Raw genomic sequence first — 13,838 nt, 5'->3', positions numbered from 1 at the left:
GCTATAGGCCATATGTAAAAAAAAAAAAAAAAAAAAAAAAGGAAAGGGTACAGGAAACACAGGTAGGCCGGCAGGTAAACGAATAAAAAAAGAAAATATCTGTTCGTGTTCCGGGATATGTTCTGAAAAAAAATCCGAATAAGGTTTTCTTTTTCCGTTCTCACTTTTCTCTTCATTTCTGGGCTACCTGACAGAAGTTCAAGAGGACTAACTTTATTTTTGTACGTCATTTTTAACCTGATCAGTGAGAAAGATTAATGTCATCCACGAGTACGGGTGAGCTAACCTTATTGTCTTAACCTACATTTTCCCCATTTTTGGAGATATCTGACCTATTTTTCAAGGGTCTATTAGTACTATTTCAGCTTAATAGTTTCACAGGTACTGATATATGAATAATGTCCTGTAATTTTCAATGTACAAGCTTATTGTTTCCTTTATAGAGATAAATGACATTTTTCAAAAGTGTACAAGATTTCCTAGCTGTACTATTAGGCAATCAAAGGGAATTTGCCCTGGACAATTCCTGGATTATGTTTTCCATTGCGTTCCTTGTCCCTACGATTTACTCTTCGAAAGGAGGAGTCACAAAAACGGAACTGGTCTTTGTTTTATTGAAATCTCTCCTTGGTGTTACATCAGGCAAAGCTTAAGTGACAGTTTACCCTTTTAGTGGGACCGTTTCCTGCTAGTAGAATATATTTCCCCTTCGCCTTTTTGCCTTTACCTTTTAATCATTCTAAAAGCCTAGCTACACACGGTTCATTGCCTTTACTAAAGTACGCAGTTAAAGAAACTCGTATATCACAACATTACGAGATATATCAAACAAACATTGTTAAGAAATACAATCTTGATAATAAAAGCTTCAATCATAAAATAAAATCAATACACACACACACACACACACACACACACACACACACACACACACACACACACACCTTGCCTTCATCACGGCCAGTCTGTAGGCAGTATAGGAGACGGCACGCCACAGATATTAAGCCAAGGCCGCCGTGCTGGGGTGGGCGAGCAGCAGCTGGTGGTCACGACAGTCGCGCCCGGACCTAACTAACCTCCGTGCTTTCGTGTCTATAAGTAACCTATCTGCATCATCTCTTTAAAAGCTTAAGTCCTGCCACAAACTCCGTTCTTTAGTGCTGATGATCCATACATGCCGCCGAGACCTTAGTGAATCAAAATTTTGTTTGAGGAGAGGTTAGAGAGCCTCCAATAGCAGCCAACATACATTTTCTTGTACTGCTTATAAAAATACTGTTTGTGCATAATGAGAAGGGACGTTATTCAAGGCAACTGTCTCATTATATCAAATGTGTCCTGAAGGTGTGCGAGGAGTGTCACGAATAATTTATCTCTTCGAATGATAAAATAGTCTCTAATAAATAAAGTAAATAATGTAGGTATTGAGGAGGTGGGGGCATCATGTATATATTCTAAGTTATTCCAACCTGCCATTCGTCGTTCATGAATAAATACGGTTGTTATCTTGTGCGTCATACACACATCGGCCACTTTAACTCCTTGACATCTACCAGGTGGATCAATGATATTCACCTGTGTTACATGAATAGTTACCTGACAGACCAAGGATACAAAACTAATTCTCACAACACCAATCGAACATTTTCGAAACAAATTCTTACTATATTTTATTTCAATGTGAGTATTTTGGCGGACATTTTTTTTACACATTTATCATTCATGTATCATTCATCCCTTATTCTGTCGCATATATAGAAAAAATAGTAAAATATAAATGAGAGGAGTGTGAAAATTAGGCAGCATTAATATCGCCTTACAAATAGCAGTACCATTACGAGGCGAGGGACGCGTGCAGGTCTCGCTTTCAATGTGATATATTCTAGACACCGATATCCAGCCAAGCCTTAAAACGACACAGACACACTGGGCACACACACACACACACACACACACACACACACACACAGACATACACACACACACGTATACACTTCATGATGCGAAAGTTCCCGTCTTTATGTTTTACACCGAAACTTTGCAGACAAATAATAATCATACGTGTGTGTGTGTGTGTGTGTGTGTGTGTGTGTGTGTGTGTGTGTGTGTGTGTGTGTGTGTGTGTGTGTGTGTGTGTGTGTGTGTGTGTGTGTGTGTGTGTGTGTGTGTGTGTGTGTGTGTAAAGGTAGCAACAGTAGTGATAGTGTAGCAGCTGTACAACAACAACAACAACAACAACAACAACAACCACAATCATAATCATAATCATAATAATAATAATAATAATAATAATAATAATAATAATAGCCCTTCCCTAAGCCACGTCCGCTCCTGCCTCCCCTTCACCTTTCCGCCCCACAACGGCGAGAAAACTGCTATTGACTTTCCTTCTTTTCGGAAACTAAATTAATTGTACGACGCAATTCTGGAGCTTCATTATTTTAGCGCAAAAAGTGGGTGACAAAATGTAAATATGTGGGTCCATCCTTGCCGGCATGTGTGTGCGTGTGCGTGTGTGTGTGTGTGTGTGTGTGTGTGTGTGTGTGTGTGTGTGTGTGTGTGCTTAAGGGATTGCATTACTTTATAGATTAGAGAGGGAAAAACATCAGGCAAATCCGGCTTACACAACTGCAGAAAGGACACGTTAAGAATTATGCGTTACCTCACCTGAAAAAAAAAAAAATAATTGGTGAGTAAAGAAAAATGTCATTACCTTTACCCCGGCGAAAATAAAACAAATTCGAAGATGAAAAGAAACACGTAAAAGGGATTAAGCAATTATCGAACTCTAGGGTGAACTAATTGAATAAAAAGAATGACCACCAACGCACAATTTTTTTTTCTGTCTTCGTAAGGAAAGTATCAAGTGTTTTTTTTCTACGTTTTCTTCTTATTTTCCTTTTTGTTTCCTTTCCTTCGACTTGATTGCCTGAAGAAGTGGATCAACATGGAACTTATTTAATTTCAAGCACATAACTTTCTTGGCTATTCTTCTTTCTTGACTTTTGGGCCGTTTTTCGTACCGTAATATCATCGTGTCTTTCCTTGCGTTTTTTTGGTCCTGTCATTTCTGTTGGCAGCTTTGCATTGCCCACTCTTTTCTTTCTCTCCTTATATTTATCCTTATACTTCCTCTCCTTACATATTCTCTGTTCCTTTTCTTTCTTTCTACTTGATTACTTGAAGAACAGAAGGATCAACAGGCACGCTCAATAAATTTCAAAGATACGACTTTTTTATATCTTTTTTCTGATTTTCGGACTACTTGTCGTACCTCAGTTTCATCGTGTCATTCTTTTAGGTTTTATAGACCCCTCATCCCTGCTGGGCGGCTTTGCATCTCCCTCTCTTCCTCTTTCTTTCTCCCCTATGTCTGTCTCTCTTTATCTCCCTCTCTTTTATCGTTACAGAAGGAGTCAGAATTCACGTTTTTTTTTTTTTCACGTTCGTTTCCTTTCACCTTTAAAAACATTGCTCGGTTGTCATATTTGGTGTGTTCCTTTTTCGACCTCGACTTTCTTTTTTCCCTCTATTTGTCTGTCTTTCTCAGTCCTTTGTTGTGAAGAGAAAAAAAAGTGTTTCTCTGGGATGCTAAAACATTTTTCTTTCCTCTTTCACTTTTTCTTGCCCCTTTTTCCTTGAACTTTTACTGCTTATAAAAAAAAAAAAATATATATATATATATATATATATATATATATATATATATATATATATATATATATATATATATATATATATATATATATAAACCTTAAAAAAATCATATACTACTCGTTCTCACGTAAACTTGATACAATATCGTAACAAATGCATTAATAGAGCAGGTGAGGACAGATGGATTTAAGTTTTCTAATCTCTTTCCATGCACAGGTGTCGTGGATTCGGCATGAGGACCTGAAGGTGCTGGCGACGGACGGCATCACCTTCACCTCCGACACCCGCCTGCAGGTAAGTCACGTTCACGCTCACCTTCACTGACTCAGATGTTACAAATTAGTGACTTTTTGGGTTTGCAGATTCGGAAAGTATTTTTGAACACATTAGATTCATTTCTTTTAAAAACATTTCTCTCTTGAATTTCTTTCGCAAGTGTCACTCCAGTTTTCACATTCCTCATATTTGGTGTTCGAAGTCAATATTGTTTTTGTGTCTTTCTTACTGTAATGGAACATATTAATTAGTTTGCCCAATCATTTTCAAGCGATATTCATTCAGTTTCCTAACTTTCAAGTATACAAATTTTACTTATAATTATTTAGATTTTGTGTCACGGGCATTGCTACGTAATTTTTTTTTCTTATGTCTATTTTTTTGTGTGTCCTTCCGGCCTCTTCACATATAAAACCTGTCATCTATTTTGTGTCATGGGCATCGCTTCCTATATTTTTTTTTCTTATGTCTATTTTCTTTGTGTCCTTCAGACCTCTTCATATACAAAACGTCAGACATTTATTTTGTGTCATGGGCATCGCTTCCAATATTTTTTTTTCTTATGTCTATTTGCTTTGTGTCCTTCAGACCTCTTCATATATAAAACGTCAGTCATTTATTTTGTGTCATGGGCATCGCTTCCAATATTTTTTTTTCTTATGTCTATTTTCTTTGTGTCCTTCAGACCTCTTCATATACAAAACGTCAGTCATTTATTTTGTGTCATGGGCATTGCTACGTATATTTTTTTTTCTTATGTCTATTTTCTTTGTGTCCTTCAGACCTCTTCATATACAAAACGTCAGTCATTTATTTTGTGTCATGGGCATTGCTACGTATATTTTTTTTTCTTATGTCTATTTTTAGCTGCTCCCTCCGTTCCGTCCCTTCTCGCATTTTTTTTCCTGTCTTTTTACTTGGATTTTTTAGTTTGTTCCTCCGACAAAAAAAGGCAAACACGCGCAACGCCTCTTGTTTTGCGTTAATAGTTCGCCTCTTTTCACTAGATCCGATAGTTTTCATCGATCTTTTCTCTTTTTAGTATTTGAGCATTTGTGACAAAATAAAGTTAAGAAAAAGAATTGTTACAACGCTATCAGTTTTCAGTTAACGATATTGTCTCTTCTCATTTGTTTTTCCTTTTCCTTTTTCATTTTATTTTCTTGTAAAGTTTTGTTCATTTCTACGCCAAAACAAAAAACAAAAAAACATCACATTAATATATCCACTTCGGCGTTACATACACTTTCCTTTTTTCACTTGATCGTTTATTTTCTTCTTCCTAAACCTCCTTGCATCCTATTTTTTTCATTTCTGGCCCACATAAAAATAGGAAAAGAAAAACAAAAAAGTAGCAAATAATCATCTTTTAGGCTTCTCAAACTGTCACTATCTTCTCACACGGTCTTATTTATTTATTCCTTCATATTCCTTTTTTCTGTAAGTTATTTTTCATTTCAACGACAACAAAAGCAAGAGAATAGAGGTCACAAAACTCGCCTCTATTTTGTTTGCTTGCACTTTCCCTTTTCTTTCACATGGTCTTATATTTTTCCAACAGTATCCTTCTTTTCTGTATATTGCTCTTTTTCTGTATACTGCTCTTTTTTTCTGTATATTGCTCTTTTTTCTGTATATTGCTCTTTTTCTGTATATTGCTCTTTTTCCTTCTTTTCTGTATATTGCTCTTTTTCTGTATATTGCTCTTTTTTTCTGTATATTGCTCTTTTTTCTGTATATTGCTCTTTTTCTGTATATTGCTCTTTTTCTGTATATTGCTCTTTTTTCCTGTATATTGCTCTTTTTCTGTATATTGCTCTTTTTCCTTCTTTTCTGTATATTGCTCTTTTTCTGTATATTGCTCTTTTTCCTTCTTTTCTGTATATTGCGATTTCTTTTCATGTTTTCCCCTTTTAGTGTCAAAGGATAAAATGAACATCCCCTTTCTGTTGACTCTATCTCCATCTTCTCACCTGACCTCACATTTTTCCTTACGTGACGCTGCCTCGCTTTCACCAACACAAACAAACAGGTGGGATGGAGTCACCGTTCTCCCCCGCCAAGCTCCATCGGATTTCCTCGCGTCTCCGGTTGTTTGTGTTCGCGGGGAGGTGAGCGGAGAGTTTATGGAAGCCGCGCTGATGGAGTTATGGGAAGGGGGACTCTAAAAATACCTCACCTCTAAACGCACCAATACTCTACCTGACCTCACCTGTAATAGAGCGGCTACGATGTACTGCGCTTAAAAGATGAGGAAGAGAGGGACGTAAAAGTGAAGAGATAGAGAATAAAGAGACATGGAAGGAGTAATAGATGAAGAAAGTGTAGGATGAACGCGAAGGAGAAATATGGAAGAGAGGGAGAAAGAGAATGAAGGATAGAAGGTTGGAAGAGTGGAATGTCATTACCGCGGATTAACACGATATATTTTCCAAAAGAGACATGATACAAACTAGTACAAGAAGGAAGTCAGGAGCAGGAACCATGAAAATGAAATAAAAATAGCGCAGGGCAAACAAATGAGCAACGGTAACATCGTAGCCAACAACACAAACTTTTATTTTTATTCTTCGTTTTGTTCGTAACCCTAAAGTCTGTTGCTGACGGTATGCACGAATCTTCTCCCTGTCCATCGCATCCTCACCTGTTGCTCTCATTCTCTGCAACACTTGAAGTCAATCTCTCCAGTGACAATACAAGAATCAGGAAGTCCTCAGATACGCGAAACGAATAAAACAATAAAATACCTAATCTAAACAACAACAACAACAACAACAACAACAAAATGACAACGAGGGAGAATAATAAGCATGATACGATAGGTAAAAAAAAATTACATATGTGCAAAAGCTGAATAAAAAGAGAGCAATAAAATACTCTATGAATAAACAACTTTAAAAACAACAATGCTAAAAACAATAACACTAACAACAACATAATAACAAAGTAGACCAAATAACAAGATGCAACAGTACCACAAACAAATCTCAGGCACATCAGGTACACCCCTCAAGACGGATAATAACAACAACGGCACCGAGGTAATAAAACTAACACAATACAGCAATAAAAACACACGCATCCCTCAAGGACGTCAGGTTACAGACCTCGGCAGAGATAAATTCGCGAGATGAACCTTCCCACGCTATCCCAGGTGCAACGAGAGACCTGCAGAGCGCACCTCGTCCATGTTTACACAATTAAGTCCTGGAGGCTGGATTGATGTTCAGCTGATTGGGTTACAGCAAGAGGAGAGGAGAGAAGGAGAGAGGAAAGGAGAGTAGAGGAGAGGAGAGGAGAGGAGAGGAGAGGAGAGGAGAGGGAGGGAGAGAGAGGGAGAGAGGTGCATCCAGGTGGGTATGTATACTTTAACGAAGGTGACCTGGCTTGTTAAAGGAAAAATGTGAAAGAGGAAAGGGAGGGGAGGGTAGGAGAGGGGAAGAGGGAGAAAAGGATGAAAGCAGGGCAAATATGAGATGATGAGGTAAGAGGAGTACAGGTGTGAATAGGAGAAGAGGGGAAAGGGAAGGAAAACGAAGAAAGGAGGGGAAGAGATGAGATAATGAGGTATAAGGAGTGGAGGGAGTAGGGGGGAGATGGCGATATGAAGGGGGAAAAGGGAGCAAAAAGATGAAGGAAAAGAAAATATGAGAAATGATGAGATAGGAGTAGGGGGGAGGAGAGAGAATAGTGTTAAAAGGGGAAAATGGAGGAAAAAGGAGACAAAAAACAGAATAGAAGGAAAGCGAAGTGAGGGAGGAAAACGGGAGGAAAAGTCAAGAGAGGGAAATATGGAGGAAAAAGAAAGGAGGAAAAATATGGAAGAAGTCGAAAGAGGGATGAAGGGAGGTAGGAAAGGAATGGTAGGAGAAGAGAAAAAGGAGAAAAAAATAAAATGGAGGGAAAACATGAAAAAAATAGGAAAGAGTGGAAGGAAGAGGATGAAAACAGAATAAAGGAGAAAAAAGTTATGTGAGGGAAAGAGAGAAAAGAGGGGAAGAGAAGAGAGAAGAGGAATGAGAGGAAAAAGGAGGAAATAGAATAGTGGAAAGAACGTTACAAGTTAAGGGAGATGGAGGGAGAAGTAGAGAGGGGAGGAAGAAAGAGAAATTGATGGAAAAACCGGTTACATATCAGGCAAGAAGAAAAAAAGAAGGAAAGAATAACAACGGAGGGAGAGGTACGGTAAGAGGGGAAGAAGACAAGGGAGAGAGAGAAGACAAAAAAGGTGAAATGGAGGAAAGGGAAGGTTAGGGAGAAGGTGGAAAAGAATACATAAGGGAAAAGTGGGAAGGAGATGAGTAGAGCTGAGGGGAGGAGAAGGAAAAGAGAGGAAGGGAGGAGAGGGAAAAGAGGAGAGCGAAGGAGAATACAGAAACGTAGTGAAAGGGTTAAAGGAGGAGAAAGAGATGCAAGAGAGATGTAGTAATTTAGAGATGAAAACTGATGCTGGGAAAAGGAAAAAATAGGAAAAAAGACAACGGAATGTAGAAAGAATTACATAAAAAGTGGGACACGAAGAAACGAAGAGAAGAAGGGAGAATATCAAATAAGAAAAAGGAAAAAGAAAAGGTGGAAATAAAAGTGTAAGACAGAAGGAATAAAAAGAGGGCAGGTAACGGAATCTCTTACCTGGATCATGTTATCGAATTCAGGGTGACAGGCGAGAGAGGAAAACGAATCTGTGAAGAAGAGAAGTGAAATGTCTGAAAGAAGAATAAGACAAGGAGGAAAGAGAGGTCAGGTGGGGTCATGTGCTGCAGAATAGTCATTGAGGGATACTCTCTAAACACACGGAGGGTCAAAAAAGATCATGGGGGAGGAGAAGGGAAACGAGGGGAAAGAATACGTTAGCGAGCAAAATATGTCGACGAGAGAACATTTTCGTCGTGTGCAGGAAGGGCGATAGATAGACAGGAAGATAGATAGGTAGATAGATAGATAAAGAGAGAGAGAGAGAGAGAGAGAGAGAGAGAGAGAGAGAGAGAGAGAGAGAGAGAGAGAGAGAGAGAGAGAGAGAGAGAGAGAGAGAGAGAGAGAGAGAGAGAGAGAGAGAGAGAGAGAGAGAAAGAGTCACCTGAGGTCATGAAGCAGAGGAAAATTATGAAAAAGAAAAGACAGACAGAATTGTAATAGAAATATGCACAGATAAATGGGATTCAAAGCCATCCATGCAGAGACACAAACAGAAAACCCGGATGTGCAAAAAAAGACATACAATGAATCCAGATAACAAACAAACACGAAACAGAGACGGGCAAAAAGACGAAACAGAGGAAAACAAACTAGGAGGAAAGGAGGAAGAAGGCGGGAGAAAGAAGAATATCGAGAAATGAAGAAACGGAAAGGACATAAGAAAAAAAAATTGTAGAAAAGAGAAAAGAATAAGTTGGCACATGCGCAGACAGACAAATATAAAATAGCAACAAATCTATTAGCAGGAAGATGTAAGACAGACAGACATAGATAATCAGACAGACGAAAGTGCATAAGAAAAGTAATTATGGAGAAGAGAAAGGAATAAGTAGACACATACACAGACAGGCAAATACAAAATGACTACAAGAACTATGCAAACAGATAAAAGACATACAGACATAAATAATCAGGGAGACAGCCATAGATAATCAGACAGACGGAAGGACAAAAGAAAAAAAATATGGAAAAGAAAACAAAATAAGTAGACGTATCCAAAAACAGACATACACAAAATAGCAACAAAAAGCATTAGCAAACACGCAGACATAAGAGAGACAATCCTAGATAAACAGACAAATATACAGATTAAACAGCGGAGAGTTAAGCCCCTCTACTCCGGGCTGGGGCTGTGCTGAATTATTATACGCAAATAAGAAAATCCAAGCAATAAATATGCGAGGAAAAAACAGCTGCCATTACTGAGCTCTAATTGGTGCACTCCATCTGCCTAAAGGTGCGGCTGTTCTTTTGGGATATTGCATTACTATTATCATCATCATTATTATTATCATTATTATTATTATTATTTGATATTTACACCATTTCGTTTTTCTTTACCATTTTTCTACATTTCAATTGACAATCCTTGGTTTTGTTTCCTTCTTTTCTTCTTTCTTTACTTTCCTTCCTCCCTTCTTTCCCCTTTTCTTTCCCCCCTCCCTGTTTACTTATATTCCATGTCTTTTTTTTCTTCCTTCGTTCCCTTCTCTTTCCCTTTATTGCTCTTTCCCCATTCCCGTTTCCTTTATTTTAATTGACTTTCGCTTGATTTTCTTTCCTTTCTTTCCTACTCCTTCTTCCCTTCATCTCTCTCTTCCCATTCCCCTTCATCCTTCCTGTTTTATATATTCCAATTGATGTTGGGTTATTTTTTTCCTTTCCTTCTCCTTCCCTTCATCCCCCTTTTCCCCTCCCTCTTCATCATTCTTGTGTTCTATATTCTAACTGATTTTGCTATATTTTCTTTCCTTCCTTTCCTCCTTCACTCCTTTCCTTCATACTTGCTTTCCCCTACCCTGTATACTTTCGTGTTTTCTATATTTCAATCGCTTTTTGCTTTATTTTCTTTCCTTTCATTTCTTGTCCTTCCCTTCATCCCTCTTTTCCCTTTCCACTTCCTCCTTCCCGTTTTCTACATTCCACTTGATTTTCCTATAATTTCTTTTTTTCCTTTTCCTTCATTTCTTTCCCCCTTTCCCTTTCCCCTTCCTGTTTACTAGATTCCAATTGTTTAAGCTTCATTGTATTTCTTTCCTTTCCCCATTCATTTCTTCCTTTTCCTCACTCTTTTCTCCCCCTCCCGTTTTTTCTCTCGTGTCCTACAAGTATTTTTTTTCATTCCCTCTCTTTCCTCTACCATTCCCTATTGCCAATACTAATACTTCTTTCCTCCTCCCTTCCCTTCCCTTCCTTCCGTTCCTCCCTTCTTTATGCCCCTTCCACTTTTTCCCTCGTGTGTTCCAGTTACTTTACATTCCCTGTCTCTTTCCTACACCATTCCTTACTACTACTACTACTACCACCACTACTACTACAACTAATATTCCTACTATTATTTCCACCACTATTACCACAAAGACCACCATCATTATTATATTTTCCCAAGTTCGTTTCCGTCGAGAGGAGCAACCTAATAACCCTCATAAAACTGGCAAACGTAACAAGACCTCGAGGAGAAAGGAAAATATTAGGAGCAGCGGGAACAACGAAAAATAAAACCGTGCAAACGAGAGAAACAAAAGCGCAGCGAAAACAACCAAAGAGGAGAGAGGAAAGGCGAGAGGGCGAGAGCGAAATAATGTGTTTAAGAAAGGGAGGGAGAGGGAAGGAGAGGAGGAAGGAGAGAAGAGGAGGAGGAGGAGGACAGAGAGAGGTAGAGAGGAGGAGAGAGAAAGAGGAAGAAGAGGGAAGAGGGAGGGAGAAAGGAGGACAAGAGGAGGAGAGAAGAGGAAGTATTGGAGAAGAGGGGACGAGCTAATGAATTTAAAGAGTGAAAAAATATCAAAGGTCCGTGAGAGAGAGAGAGAGAGAGAGAGAGAGAGAGAGAGAGAGAGAGAGAGAGAGAGAGAGAGAGAGAGAGAGAGAGAGAGAGAGAGAGAGAGAGAGAGAGAGAGAGAGAGAGAGAGAGAGAGAGAGAGAGAGAGAGAGAGAGAGAGAGAGAGAGAGAGAGAGAGAAAGAGAGAGAGAGAAAGTGAATAAAGGAATGACAAAAAGAAAAGTTAATATAAAAAGTCAAGGTGAGAAGTGTTACAAGAAATAACAGTGGAGGAGGAGGAGGAGGAAGAGGAGGGGAAGGAGAAGGAGGAGGAGGGAGAGGAAGACGAGAAGGAGGAGGAGGAGGAGGAGGAGGAGAAAGAGGAGGAGGAGGAGGAAGATGAGGGGAAGAAGAAGGAGGAGGAGGAGGAGGGAGAGGAGGACGTGAAGGAGGAGGAGGAGGAGGAGGAGGAGGAGGAGGAGAAAGTGGAGGAGGAGGAGGAAGAAAAGGAGGAGAAAATAAAAGAAAAAGAAGGATGAAAGGATAAGAAGAAAAAGTGAAAAGAAGGCAGGCAAAAAAATATGAAAGAAGGAAGAGAAAGAAGGAACGGATAAAATAACGAATCCACAAAAGAACAAACGAAAAGAAATATAAATAAAAAATATAGAAAAATGAGAAGGAAAAAGAGAAAAAAGGAAAGGAAACGGGGAAAAGGTACATGACAGGGGAGTAAAATTAATCATCAGAAGAAGCTGGCGAGGGAAGAGGAAAGGAAGAGGGAAAGAGGGAGAGCCGAGGACCGCAAGACGTGAGAGGAAGTACCCTGAATCGAGATGAGGAGAGAGGAATGAGGAGTGAGACGGAGAAGGAAAGAGAAAGTAAGAGGAGCCGGTGGGAGGAGGAAAAAAGGTGAGGGTTGGAAGAAAAAAAAAGAAAAAACCGGGGAAGAGGCACGTGGCGAGGGGACAAGAAGCATAGAGAGAAAAAAAAGGGAAAAAAGAAAAATTAGAAGACCAAAGGGAGAAGTGCTGTGAAGTTAAAGATAAATAAAGATGAGAGGAGTAATTATACCAGAAATAAAAGTAGGGAGAAATGGGTAATAAGGGTGTGGAAAAAAGTAACAAAAAAACAAGTTAGTAATGTTAATGAATACGGTATATGAGTGACTAGATATGAAAGTGTAACAGGGGAGTGTACAAGTGAACCAGTGAACATGTTGAGTTTTTTTTTTTTTTTTTACAACAAAGGAGGCAGCTCAAGGACACAAAAAAAAACAATAATAAAAAAAAGGCCCGCTAATCGCTGATCCCATAAAAGAATCAGAAGAGATGACCAAAAGCAAGGTTACTGGAGGTACTGGAAGGGGAAGAAGAAATCGTGGGTAACCTTCAAAGATAAATACATGAGGGAAGAGAAGGAAGGTGACGGAGGAGGAGAAGAGGTTGGGATGGAAGAATAAGTAGGTGAGGGAGAAGGTGAAGGACGAGGCGGGTGGTGGAACATGAAAGATTAGAGGTGAGAAAAGGAAAGAATAGTGAGTGAGGGTGAAATCGATGAGGAGAGTGAGTTTAAGTGTAAGTGAGAGATGAATGACACAAAAATTGATATAGAAAAGAATGAAAAGCGAACTATCGGGCAAATACATAAATACTCGTAAACTTAAGAAAAAAAAATCAGAAGGACTGACTGAGTGATTGCATAAGTGAATGAAATACTGAACACGCAAATGAATAACTGAATAAGAGAATAAATGCACAGGTAACTTCCTGATCAATTGGCTGACTCGCAGAATGAATGAATGACTACGGGATTGAGTGAATAAGAGTTTGGATAAGCGAAATGAACTACTAAATAAACAAATAAATAACTGAATATGAAAATGAATGAATAAGTAACCTTCTGATCGATTGGCTGACTGGCAAGATGAATGAACGCCTAAGTAATTGAGTGAATGAGTGAATGAGTGTTTAGGTAGGCGAAGTCTTGGCTGGTGTGGAGACGGAGTGGCGGAGCAATGGGAAGGACACTAATGATGACAAATGTTGCCTCGATACCCCCCCGACTCACCTGGGGAGCACCTGGCGAGGGGAAGGACAGGTGGGAGGAGGAGGAGGAGGAGGAGGGAAAGAAATTAGAGTAGGGCGAGAAGGTAGGCGATGGAGAGAGGGAGAGACAATAAAGAATGGAAAAAAAGATAGATGAGAAAGATGGAAGTAACTAAATAAAGAGTGAGACGAAGGATTAAGAGAAAAAGGAGTGAAGAAATGGAGAGAAAATAGAAAAGGAAGAAATATAATAAAAGGAGTGAATATAAGAAAACGGGAAGAGTAGAAAGGAAGGAAAAGCTGAAGAAAACGGAAGGGAAATATGAACAAGTGGAATATGGAAGTGGAAGGGAGAGAAAATAGAAACGAAATTATATAATGAAAGAAAGGGTAAAGAAGGAAAATGG

The 13,838-nt window shown here is 39.0% G+C and overlaps 1 protein-coding gene across 1 annotated transcript in view; it reads left to right on the top strand.

Moving 5' to 3' along the window:
- Positions 1–13,838, top strand: part of LOC126980628 (hemicentin-1-like) — a 163,710-nt gene that overhangs the window by 38,157 nt on the left and 111,715 nt on the right. The window contains exon 3 of the mRNA XM_050830731.1: positions 3,874–3,951. Coding sequence (XP_050686688.1) covers positions 3,874–3,951 — 78 coding nt within the window. The remainder of the gene's footprint in view (positions 1–3,873; positions 3,952–13,838) is intronic.

This window comes from Eriocheir sinensis, chromosome 44, assembly GCF_024679095.1.
Source record: "Eriocheir sinensis breed Jianghai 21 chromosome 44, ASM2467909v1, whole genome shotgun sequence".
Taxonomy (NCBI): Eukaryota; Metazoa; Arthropoda; class Malacostraca; order Decapoda; family Varunidae; genus Eriocheir; species Eriocheir sinensis.
Note: the sequence above shows the minus strand (reverse complement) of the source record. Positions and strands in the feature narration are given on the sequence as shown.